Genomic DNA, 12,156 nt, shown 5'->3' with positions numbered 1-12,156 from the left:
ATTGATTAACCCTCAGAGATATTACTACACTAGCTATCCGGTAACCCGGCTAAGAAGCTGCTCATCAAATACGAAGTTAGTGCCGCACACTGGAGAAAACCACAGCCCGTGACGTGTTGTGCGCAGGCGCCTACTACAACTATAAGGGCAACCTGGACGACTGGTGGACACCGAAGATGCGGCGTGGTTACGCGGCAGGCGCCACGTGCTTCCGAAACCAGGCCGACTGGTTCGTCAACCCCCTCACCGGGGAAGTGGTGAGCTCTTGAACTACACGCGCGGCAGCTCCGTGAGGCGTCCGTGTGACTCTTTAGCAATGGCGACCATTAGGCTAAGATAAAGGCCAGTCGTGCACAGCCCGACGGAAGCTCTCTACGTTGGTGTCGACGGTGATTTTGATGAGCTTGTTGCGTTTCTTGTCCACACTTTAGTTTACCGTACGGTCTTTGTTATGCCACAAAGTCTAGTAGCTATAATTGTGTTAATTTCTCTTGATGTTCACACCTGAATGCCTTTGTTTTCTCTTCTGCGTGACAGAATGTTTCACTTCATATCGCTCAAACGTACTTGTCGGAAGGGCCTATCGTTGCGATATGCATCTTTCATGTTTCACTATTTCAAAGCATTTTAAGAGCTCGTTTTTGTGTGAGGGCAGCCTTTTTGTGATAGCAAGTCCAAAGCTTTCTAAACTTCTAATTTTCTGCGAACAGACAACATGCCTTACTGGCGGCTGCTAAAAGAAGACGTCCAAGGGTCTGCATACAATGCGGAGACGAAGTGCACTACGCTAAACACTCCAAGTTTTCCTGTGTAGATAAATTTCAGTTTGTTCTTTGTGCTCCTTCAAGTATAACAGAGAAAGGTGGGCTAGTTGGTGACTAGTATTAGAATGCATCTTCGGGCCGCGCAAAAAGATAAGGGACGAGGCTCCAGGGGTTCTGCCTTTTCGGTCTTTTCCTCGTCCCATGTCTTTTTGAGCAGCCCCAAGACGCGTTCCTTTAAGTTTAGCAAATATTTTAGACGCCCGACCGCGTTATCAGTTTGATTCATCTACTTTCTGCGGACAGACAACATGCCATACTAGCGGCTGCTGAAGGAAGGCGTCCCTCTGGTCCGCATCGAATGTGGAGGCAGAGTGCTCTACGCTAAACACCTGAAGTTTTCCTGTGCCCGTGATCGTCCATCTAGAAAAGCTGGCGTGCAAGCAGTAATTCTTACTGCCGGACAATCCCTATCACGGGCTTGTCCTGAATGTAGACGCTGTCGTCATCGCCGTCATGGCCTGCCGTAACGGAGAACTTCCCCAGTCATGTCCTTAGCAGCATGATAACGTTTTCCACTTCACAGGCGCCAAAATTTCACCTTTGCCGGGAACTGTGCACAGTGACCAAAATGGCACGTCGGGTTAGAGCACCTACTCTGGGCAACGGGAAATCAGGTGACCCAATTCAATCTCATAGTGGATGCAGTCATTGGTTGGGATTACGGTGGAGTGCAGATTACATTGTTTCTTGGTGGCCGTGGGACACGCCTAAAAGAGCGGAAGTTCTGTCACGCTCAAGTTGCAAGTGTTTATGCGGTACTCGCATGCTAGTATTTGAAGGAACAATTGCCGGCATTTGCGCTTGCTATGGAAATCGGTAAGTTCAACCACAGATATCGAGAAGGTTGTCATGTTCTTAAAATGTGCAGCTTTCCTCCTTGTTAATCCCCTCCTTCATTGCACAGTTCAAGTGTTCACCGTTTTAATAGTGCTACCACGGTTTCCATTAAAGCCACTTGTTACAAGGGATCGGACTAGTTGGTTTTTGTTTTTTTGAAAATTGGCGGGCTTCTTTCGCTGTTCATTGGAGAACGCAATTTGCATTCGTTTTTTTTTGTGCAATACACTATTGCCTGGGGAAGCCCAGCTGGTTTCTTCAGTGCCATATACAGCAACCTTGTGAGTTGAAGGGGCACGTGTTGATCTTGGCTTGGTTTCTAACATGGACAGTTAATGTATCAGAAATTAATGCACAAGTAGTCGTGTTTGAAATAGTAGTTACAGTATGAAATACTATGGCCGCAAGAAAAAACTAATTGCGTGTAAGTTAGGGGATTGGGCCGTAAGGCAAAAACTTAAATAGAAGTGCACTTCTAAGGTCAGAGTTTGTAAAAAACAGAAATAAACGGGAAAATCTGAAACAAGCGAACACAACCGAGGAGCAACACTTATGCACAGTAGCCTTGCTTAAGCAAATGGAGACAGGCTTTCCTCTTTAGTAGCCTTCATGTAAAAATAGCTTCACCTGATTGTGATAAATGCAAGCGTATTTGTTGCTCACGGGCTATTGCACTCCTTCACTCACGTAACAAACCGTGAAAGGAGCAAACACAAAGGAGCGAACACGATGACGGCAGTGGTGGAAGTGCTGCTGAAACGCCGCGGAAAAGAGAGTATGGAACTTTTTCGGGACACTTATGCGTAGTTTTTATAGTGTCGTTACATGCCGTGCCGTAACCAAATAGCTGCTCTGATAGGGTGATGATAGTCATTGTGCAGAAGGCTATACGCTCTTCGACGGAGCTTGATGAGTTAGCCGAGCTTGCAGGTCAGCACCCAGCGTTGATCTGAAGCAGGGAAGCACTTCTCCAAAAAGTACAATTACACTACTTAATGCAACACTCCCGTAGTCCCACAGTGCTCCCGTCTTCCGAGCTTTAGTCATTCTCCCTTGTGGCCATTGTAAGTCGTACTGAACAGCCAGCACGCTGTGGCGAACATAATCTGAACGGTACTTATTCGTATCTGCGAAAACCGAATTCAAAACATGTATTCAGCGTGCGTTTATTGGGTTTATTGGATTTAAATCGAAAACTCCAGCCCCAACGCAGACGCGCTCTCTCTGTGGCTTCAGTAGGACGTGGTCGCTGGTGGTTCGCGCTGCTATGAGTCGGGTGTGAAGCTTAACCAGCGCGGACAGACGGTATTGTTACCTTTGAGTTTCCCGCGTTGCGCAACATGCTGTAAACTCTGTCCATTTCTTTCCGTGAAATGTATGGTGACGCACTTGCGGTTGTTTCAGGACAACGCGTTTGCGTGCCACACTCCCAAGCGCGTGTCCCCTGCGTTCAACCCGCCGCGTATTCGCGGGCTCTCCCCTCCCGGCTACTTGTAACCTGCGAGTAGCGCTTGGCGGCGTCTGAAACGCACACTGAAGGGTAATGGATACCAAGTTTAAACCAGCAAAAAACGAAACTTCTCTGTTTTAGAAACCCGCACAAGCGAGTACTCCTAAATGAGTCACTTTTTTTACATGGCTCGCATTGTGATTCGTGCACATGTAATGTCATACCATTTGAACCTTCAGTAAAATATCTCGGAATAATATTTGATGAGCATATGGCATGGACTAATCATGTGCAGTATATATGTAACAGGCTTAGAGCCGTGTCCGCGATGATGTACAACCTCAGAGGTAAGACTTCGATGCACTTAAGGCGCGTCATATTCAAGGCACTAGCTGAATCTATTATAACCTACGGCATTACATTATATGGCACCTGCTCTGATCACAAAATGGGATCCATAAATCGCATAATTAAAAGAATTGTAAACAGTATAACTTATGGTACTATGCTGCAGGAGGTTGATAAGGAGGAAAAATACAGTATACTAGGTGTACTGGAAATGCGGGAACTATTTTATTACACAGTGCTCACACGTCATTACTTTACAAATGCTTTCAAAATACCCGTCAAGAAAAACGCTGCCTTAAGAAAGACAGAAGCTTATATTAAGCCGCGCTGCTTCACGCATTATGGGAAAAAGATACGGAGATATTACGTGCCACAGGTATTCAATACACTTGGTGAAGAATTTTACAATTTCAAAACAAAACGTAAAATGACTAAAGCAATAAGAAAATGGTGCATATCCTTGCAGATAAATCACTGATGGCCTCTTACATGTTATAATCTACTTTCTCTGTTTTTGCTATAATCTACTTTCCCTTTTGCTTCAGATTTTAGAGTTGTTTAGATATTTTTAGATTTGTTCAGTTGTTTAGATGGCTCATTTCAAGTTGTGATGACGTCTGTTCATGTTTGTTTTCGTTTTTCTCGAGTTGCATTCCTATTTGCTCAATATGCATACATAATTTTTGTATAATATGCATGCATTAGTGTTCTCAAATTTATTGTTTTGTCCATAATTTTTTGTACACATTCGGTGATTCACTGTACTGCCTGAACAACCAACAAGCACGCTGTGCTTAGGTTGGACGGGAAAACTCATGTACTAAATGAAAATGAATAAATTTGATTTGATTTGATTTGATTTGAAGTCAAGCTGCACGGATTGATTGGCGTCACCTCATAAGAATTGTGCCTTTTTTTCATGAACAGCTTTGATTCGCCAGGAAATAATTGTTTAAAACTGAAGTACTCATTGCGACAACTTTCACGGATTACGGCAAGTGCGCCTGCTGACGTGAGATCTTAGCCGGGCTCGATTGGCTCACCGCTTTCATGATGTAAACAGCGCGAACTACAAGGGACAAGAAAAGAAGGGACACAAGACGAGCGCTGACTCGCAACTAAAAGGTTTATTCACTGAAACCTTCTTATATGAAGAAACAATCAAAGGAAAGAAACAACACAAAAAATTAAACCATGAAACGCAACTTTCGTCAGGTGCTCCCGAGAAAAATCATCTCCCTATCGCAAAGGAAAACGACGGTTTGCTGACGCAATTCAGTTGATCCCCAGCGATGTGAAAGGCCTCGACAACTTCTCGTGTCGTCTGATCACTGTGGGTGTATAGTACACGTGTTTGATTGAATAATGCAGTGCATTTTTTCTTTTTCTTTTTCATGACTTTACATTCTAGACAATGTTTGACCAAATGTGAAAGGTCATCTCCAATGTTTAAGTTGTTCCTGTGCTCTTGTAGGCGCTTGTTAAGGCAACGCCCGTTGCCTTAACAAGCGCCTACAAGTGTTGTTTCTTCCCTTTGATTGTTTCTTCATATAAGAAGGTTTCAGTGAATAAACCTTTTAGTTGCGAGTCAGCGCTCGTCCTGTGTCCCTTCTTTTCTTGTCCCTTGTAGTTCCCGCTGTTTTCATCATGAATATCTACCAACTCGCCCAACTGAACGTTTTGCTAAGCTCACCGCTTTGTTATGTAACGCTATTAGGCCGTCACCGGGCAGGCGCTGTCGAAATACGAGGACAGCAGTGCGGCGAGCGTAGCCAAGACGGCGAAACATCTTTTAATTAAACCAGCACAAGCACGAACAGACAAACAAAACACAAACACGAGCATAGACATTCGCCTCGTTTTCTGTGTGCCCAGTCTGGGGTCTACGCATTGTCCGCGTCAAGTTAAAACGGCATTCATGCTGCGGTGCCTCTGATTGCCCGAACAATTCCGGGTAACACACGTTAATTAAATGGCGTAACCTTCCGCGAATACCGGCGCCCCTGAATTTTCGATGGTATCGAAAAGTTAATTTGCGATTTTTTGAGCAATGCGGGCACCTTTCCGCGCCGGAAAAAGCGTAGCAGCGTTCCCGAGGAATGATCTGTCTAGCGTAGCGTATTAGCTCGCTGCTTCGAGAACACGCGTCCAACCCAGTGGCGACAAAAGTAGCAGGACGAACGAACCCCATTGATTGTGCATAGGATGGTCAAGTGAACACAGGTGAGCTTGCGAATACGACCCGCTGGCGTTGAAGATAGCGCGAGGTGAGCGCTAGCAGTGGTGACGTCATCGCGGACTGAACGACGTGTCACTCGTCAAGGGACGTAATCAGCTCTCCTTAAAAGCAGCAATGAAGCCAGTAATGAAACGCGGTGAATAGGATGTGTACAATTCTTTTGGGCAGGCAGCGTGGATATCTTTACTGAATTAGCCATGTGGTCAGGCTTAATGGAGTAGTGCACTGTTCTGTCTTAAAAAGTGGGCACACATACTGCAGGGCGACTGTTGCATGAAAGGGTTCTTTAAGTTTTAAGAAAGTGAGGTTCTCTGTCAACAGTATAAATTCGTTTTCCAGATGAACACCACCCTGAGCGAGGACATGATTGTCGCGGACAGCGCAGCCATCAAGGAAGCATTCAAGGTTAGTCCCGGCGTGTACTTTGAGCGTGAGGCAGTTTCCGGACAAAGCTTCCATGTCTGCCAGCCTCGATAAATCACTTGTGAGTGCTCCAGCAAGTGCAACATCGGAAGTGCGGTCGAAACCCGCAATCGCGAGAGTGACGGAAATTGTTATTTCGGGACCGAGGGAGAACACGATTAATTTCAGGCGCTTTGAGGCGTTTGGCGGCGGCTGTTACGACCGCATGCCACGTGCGATGACAGCGAAAGCAGCACGAGGTGCGAAGCACGGGTGGTGTGTCCGGGATGGTCACGTGGTCGTTGGTGAGCATGTGCCATGCCTTTGCGTGGAGCAGCAGCGGCGCTGACCACTGCGTTAAACCGGGGGAACTAGGCTTTGACGGCTTGCGCTACAAAAGCATGAACTCAATTGTGGCCATGCCAACATAGCCAGAAAAGGTTGCTTCTGTCACGTATGACACTCGGCACGAAAGCCTCAAGTTTATCTTACGTTCTTCATTTGTGGCTAGGGGCGGACAAAGGGAAGCTTAAAGCCACCGCGGCGGGGCTCAAGTGAAGAAATGGTCTGTGGAATATGGCCGGAGGGTGTTGAGAAGGGGGACATTTTAGTACAGAAAATGCTTCAGAGCATAATGTAGGAGGGCAACACGAAGCTATAAGGTATATTACTGAAGCGCAACTGGTCCGCTGAAAGCGGCATAGCCAACGGCGGCGGGCAAACAAATAAGTAGCACTGGAAAAAACCGCAGACGGGTAAACAGATAAACAATTTGGGCACCTTTGATCTTTCCTAAACTCCCAGTTTACCCGCCTGTTATTAAATAGAAAACAACTTTAATTCCTCTAAAACAAAGTAGAACTATCATAAATTAAGTGACTGTGCATTGATAATTAAGGAAAATAATGAACTGTCAAGGAAGTCTTACGGCTACAGCATGTTGCTTATTTTCGTCTTGCTTGCGCCATCGTTGATAGCATACGGAAACGAAATTGTGGCGCGGTTTACATTGAGAATAAAATTTAACTGAAAAAGTTCAGCGCCTCTCCTATGCCACTTGTAATCCGCCCATCCCTCATGTAATGCCCCACAACCGGGGCCTTTGAGGTAATAAATAAATAAATAAATAAATAACTTGTGGTCTTGCTTTAAGTGCCCTTTAGGCCTTAGCATCAAACAAGTGCCCCGAGAAATCCTTGCGCTATAAACGAATGGGCTCCTTACTGCGATGAGCACTGTCAGGTGCACATATCAAATGACAAACGACTGAAACTGACGTAATCCCTAAAGGCTTGCGTGCATATAAATGAGGAAAATGCGGGCATGAAAAAAAAAAGTCACGGCGCCATTCACATGACGCCGCTCTAATCTTGTCTCGAGGTAAGTGTTCTTATTGTAGCCGGAAAATGACGCCTCCCATCATTCAAAACCAGCCACGTTCGTCCGTGCGCAGGCGTACCGGGTGTTCATGACCAGGTACGAAGAGCTGTATAAGCTGATCGTGATCACAGGCATGGAGACGTACACCCAGGACCAGATATTTTTCGTGTCCTACGCCATGGTGAGTGGCTTTGTACGGTACATTAACACGCGTGGCCTAACCTCACTCGGAAGTTATGCTGGTGCATATGTTGATGACCATACGCATCCTGCTATATGAAAGCTTTGTACTTTGGTTTAACTCTCCAAGTTTTGAAAACTAGGTACAAGTTTAAAGGCGTGCAGAAACAAAATTTCGAACCCAAACAAACGATGTGATTCGTTTCAAGGGCCTTTAAGGAGATGCCTTTTAGCAAGGTTCAGTGGCAGGGTTTGATTGGGACATATAATTTAATACGATTTTTATTGTTGTCCGAACGCCGCTTGGCATTTCCACCCACATTAAGCGAGGTAGAGGTGCACATGTCGCAATTGTTGTGACGTCACCGAGCCCACTGGCGGCTCACAGGAACAATCAATGCTTGCCGGCGTTGCTGACATCATCAGTATTGTGGTAAGGCATCTCACCATGCTTTCTCACTTATTTTCGTTAGTATCTTCTCATTTTGCGCAAATGGTGCAGGTTATCGAAACGTGGTTACGCGACAGCGTGTATGGCTATTTCTGTTAGTATACTTATTTATTACGGGGCGCTTAGCTCATTGTAATATACACATCAGCTTTTAGAACTGCGAAAACGCAGTTACACTCGCCGCTGTGGCCATCAAATTTTGGATAATTCGACGAGTTACTTGTACTGGAAGGGTTGCTTTGCTTGCAAAATTTTCGAAAGCGCACGCATTTTTGGGCTGTTTTCACCATACATACATACTTGTAGCTTAAGGTTAATAGAAGATCTCGCCTGCACCACTGATGTATCGCAGGCGGGGAAGAAAGTTTAATTTTTAGAAAATCACTTTTCATAGAGATGAAAAGGGGAACAATGTTCAAAAGGTGAAAGCAAGAAAGAGGTAAAGTTACGCTTTTCACAACACGGCGCTTAGGTATCCAATAAAGTCTTGGTTTCCTTCTTACTTCATCCTTGTTCCAACTGTTTAGTTGTCGAAGTCATCTTTGATGCGTGGGATGTATTAGTCCGCAAGGGAATTTGCTGAATGTAAGGTACATCCTGGCTGATTATCAATGTTTGGTGCCTAGAGTGTAAGATACTGTTACGCCGTATGTTCTTGCTTAGTTATTTTGGTTTGTAGATTCTTGCTGCTTCTTCTGTGCCAGTATGTTTTAACTTTCAAAGCTGGAAGTTGATTATTCAACAGAAGTTAATAGCCTGCTAGTTAGCACAGTTTTTCTGTATTCTGATGCGCTACACCGCTGACACTTCTATGCCGCCGCTGTGGCTCAGTGGCTGGGCTGCTGATCTGTGCCGTGGTGGTCGAATTTCGGTGGAGGCGAAATTCTAGAGGCCTGTGTAATGTACGATGTCAGTGCACTTTAAAGAACCCCAGGTGGTCGAAATTTCCGGAGCCTTTCACTACTGAGTCGCTTTGGGACATTAAACCCAAGAAACCAGACCAAAGCAGAACCCCTCTTCTAACTCAAAAGCCTAATTTTAATAATTGTAGAGAATCTCAGGGGAAACACCCGGTATACACGGGCAGAGTTCACTAGAGAGCTAGAGCAGTGGCGTTCCAGCGCAGCCGCACAGACTTGCAAAGACAAAAACACTGGAACTATGCCCTTAACAGAGTTGCTGTGCTGATATTTAAATCACTCGCCCTGAATTACCCCGCCGCTCCAGACCTCTCGACAGGTCTGCCCGTGTCTTTAATTACCTGTGACGATTGTTTCCCCGTCGTGACGTTTGAAGGTTTTGGACGTAGTACTGCAATGTCTACTCTCGTCGTTGTACGTTGCAGACGATGTGCGAAAAGAGTCGGCGGCACGCCGTTTACTACTACTTGTATCCGTCTTCTGCTATCCCCAACCACCACAGGTAAGGGTGCTCGCTATCATCGGCCGCCGAAAACAGACCGGGCAGCAACTTTCGGAAACAGCAGGCAACAGTTCATGGTGCTGGCGTCTCACCAAGCCAGGAGTTCGAACATTAGTGCAAAGCTTGCCGGCGGTGGTACTTGTAAAGACATTCCTTGCTCGTTATTTGAAGAACAGTATCTTTTCACAGCCTCCAGTTACGGAAAACAAATGCCCTCACGTATTTATGATACATCTCCAACGCCCTAGCAGAGTTCAACCTCTGTACCCACATTTTAAGGGGACGGTCTTGTTTTTCCCTCTGCTGATTATTCTGGCTAAACGTATTCCTCATTAAAGGTAATTATTCAAATCAGAAGATGCAAGCGAGACATTCAGACGGAAACGCATTTGGGTCGATCATTTCACTACACCTCGCAGAGATTGAGTGCTACCACCCGAATTCCGCCTTGCATAGACGAAGGTAAAGCTCGCAGGCAAGAGTTGCCTTGCCAGGGCAGTCTACAGGCGCGCGCGTTTTGACGGCGTCGTAGTTCAGAGCACATATTTCAGGCAGGGGACGTACTATTGGGGACAAAATTTTGCGGGACGCGAGTTCTCGGAAAAACATTTATTGTAGCTTCACCTCGCTACCCATTCGTTCGATATTGTGTCCAGAGGAAGGAGCATTCAGGCCCTCAATACCTTCATGCAATATCAGGCGACTGGGTAGCGAGGTGGAGCTACAATAAACGTTTTAGCAAGAACTCGCGTCCCGCAAACGTTTGTCCCCTATAGAATGCCTAGTACAAAAAGGGAGCTCCCTTATGCTCCTTTGTAAACTCTTTGATGTGATAGGCTTTGAGGTCTCAGACCTGCGTTTTACTAATTTTATTGATGGCAGCACTTGGAAAAATTAATGGCCCACAAACTACGGCACATGGATGGCCCTAGTGATGGCAATACAACATAGAAGATAAAACCCTTCGCGACCTCCTATCCTAAGTGCTAAAGTCACGATTGTGAGCTAAGTATCTCGGATGGGGAGGATGCACCCGGCAAGAAGCTACCTGCAATGGCGTCTGCACTCAGTTCCACTTCAGTTGCTTGACTTCGCTTGGACTGCGAAGGACTTGCAAAGCTATGAGGCGCTTTCGGAAAGTAAGAGTACACAACGCCCCAACTGGGGAGTTGCGAGTGGTGGAAACCAGTCGAGTGGTGGAGCACTTTGAACCTTAAACTGCCATCTCCCCCTTGGTTCGCAGGGCTCCGCAGGCGCGTGGCCGAGTAGCACACTGTACAAATATCTGCGTTGATTCAGATTCCCGCCTTAAGCTGGGTGCAGTCCGTAACGAGCTTTCCTCCATACACGTAACGGGCGAACCACCGGAGGCCATTCACAGGCTGACCTTTGTGCTATTATGATAATGTTAAAAACTGAAAGATTGTGTTGAAATGGTGCAGTGAAACCTCAAAAGCACAGCCGATGTTCATGATTAAAAACCAAGATGAAGGCCGTCCTTTGTGACTGATGACCTTTGCAGAATTAAAGGTTAAACTCGTGCGAAAAGGCGCGTCATAAGGAGGCATATTTCATGAACTCTAACTGCATGCCTCCAGACACAATAATTAACTCTGGTGCTTAGTTAGACACCTTCCTAGAACAGTTACGGCAGTGCAGTTAAAGCATAGGGAAGGGATTGCTGACAAGTGGCGTACGCCTGCTTCATGACGGTGTCCGGGGCCATACACCACACGCTGCCAGCTCGCTTCTGACAAGATTCAAGTGGAACATTTGGGAGCATGCCTAGCAGAGCCTGGACCTGGCACCAAGTTTTTTACACCCCTTACTTCACATGATGGAAAATATGTCTGGAAAAACATTTGCCGATAGCGAGTTGACGGGAAGAGTCATGACGTAGATCACTAGGCAGGCTGGAGACTTAAATGACAACAGCATCCAAATGTCATTCCGAAGCTAATTTTTTGGATAACTGCGACAAATTTATAAAAAATAAGAAGTCGGATTGATTACATTTGAGTTAAGGTTTTGTGGACAAAATTTCCCACAGCCGTGCTGACCTTTGCACCTTTACTATTAGCACACGCATCGTAGTTTGTTTTGCCGGCAGTAACTGAATTCCTAGCTGCTGTATTTTCATCCCAAAAAGCTACACGTTCTAGATTCATGCACAGCTCCTTTCAACGTAGCTTTCCTTTTCCAGGACGAACATGGCCCTGATGAATTTCGACCGCTTTGCCATTGCGTTCAACTGCCCAGCGGGATCTCCGATGAATCCGGACACGAAGTGCGACGTGTACTGATCAGCGCTGGGCAGATCCCTTTAGAAACTACCTCTTTTAATGCGTTTTTTACTACTGAAAGAGTATTTAACAGTGCTTTGAACAATGTTCATTTGCTATTTGTTTGGATCACATGATGCATGTTGTACATTTTTACGTTGCCTTGAATGTTGCTAATGAATTGCGAGTTGAGAAATCATAAAGCAGGAACTTACGTATTGTATATTTTTATTTGCAATTATATTTTGAAGTATTACCATGATTTTCTATATTTTTAACCCGGAACCTGCACTGCAGTCTACTTTCCTTCCTGACAGCTACAGTTCTGAGAGGTAGTGCCT

At 45.7% G+C, this 12,156-nt stretch overlaps 1 protein-coding gene across 1 annotated transcript in view; it reads left to right on the top strand.

The window, feature by feature from the left end:
- LOC149361211 (neprilysin-1-like) overlaps positions 1–11,936 on the top strand; it is a 57,416-nt gene extending 45,480 nt beyond the window's left edge. Inside the window, exons 18-22 of the mRNA XM_089569469.1 lie at positions 127–257; positions 6,038–6,103; positions 7,554–7,661; positions 9,457–9,533; positions 11,737–11,936. Of these exons, the coding sequence (XP_089425595.1) occupies positions 127–257; positions 6,038–6,103; positions 7,554–7,661; positions 9,457–9,533; positions 11,737–11,836 (482 nt within the window). The 3' untranslated portion in view covers positions 11,837–11,936. The remainder of the gene's footprint in view (positions 1–126; positions 258–6,037; positions 6,104–7,553; positions 7,662–9,456; positions 9,534–11,736) is intronic.
- Positions 11,937–12,156: the final 220 nt, after the last annotated feature.

Source organism: Amblyomma mixtum, chromosome 2 (genome assembly GCF_055824585.1).
Source record: "Amblyomma mixtum isolate Tamu chromosome 2, ASM5582458v1, whole genome shotgun sequence".
Classification (NCBI taxonomy): Eukaryota; Metazoa; Arthropoda; class Arachnida; order Ixodida; family Ixodidae; genus Amblyomma; species Amblyomma mixtum.
This window is presented reverse-complemented; position numbering and strand designations above follow the sequence as displayed.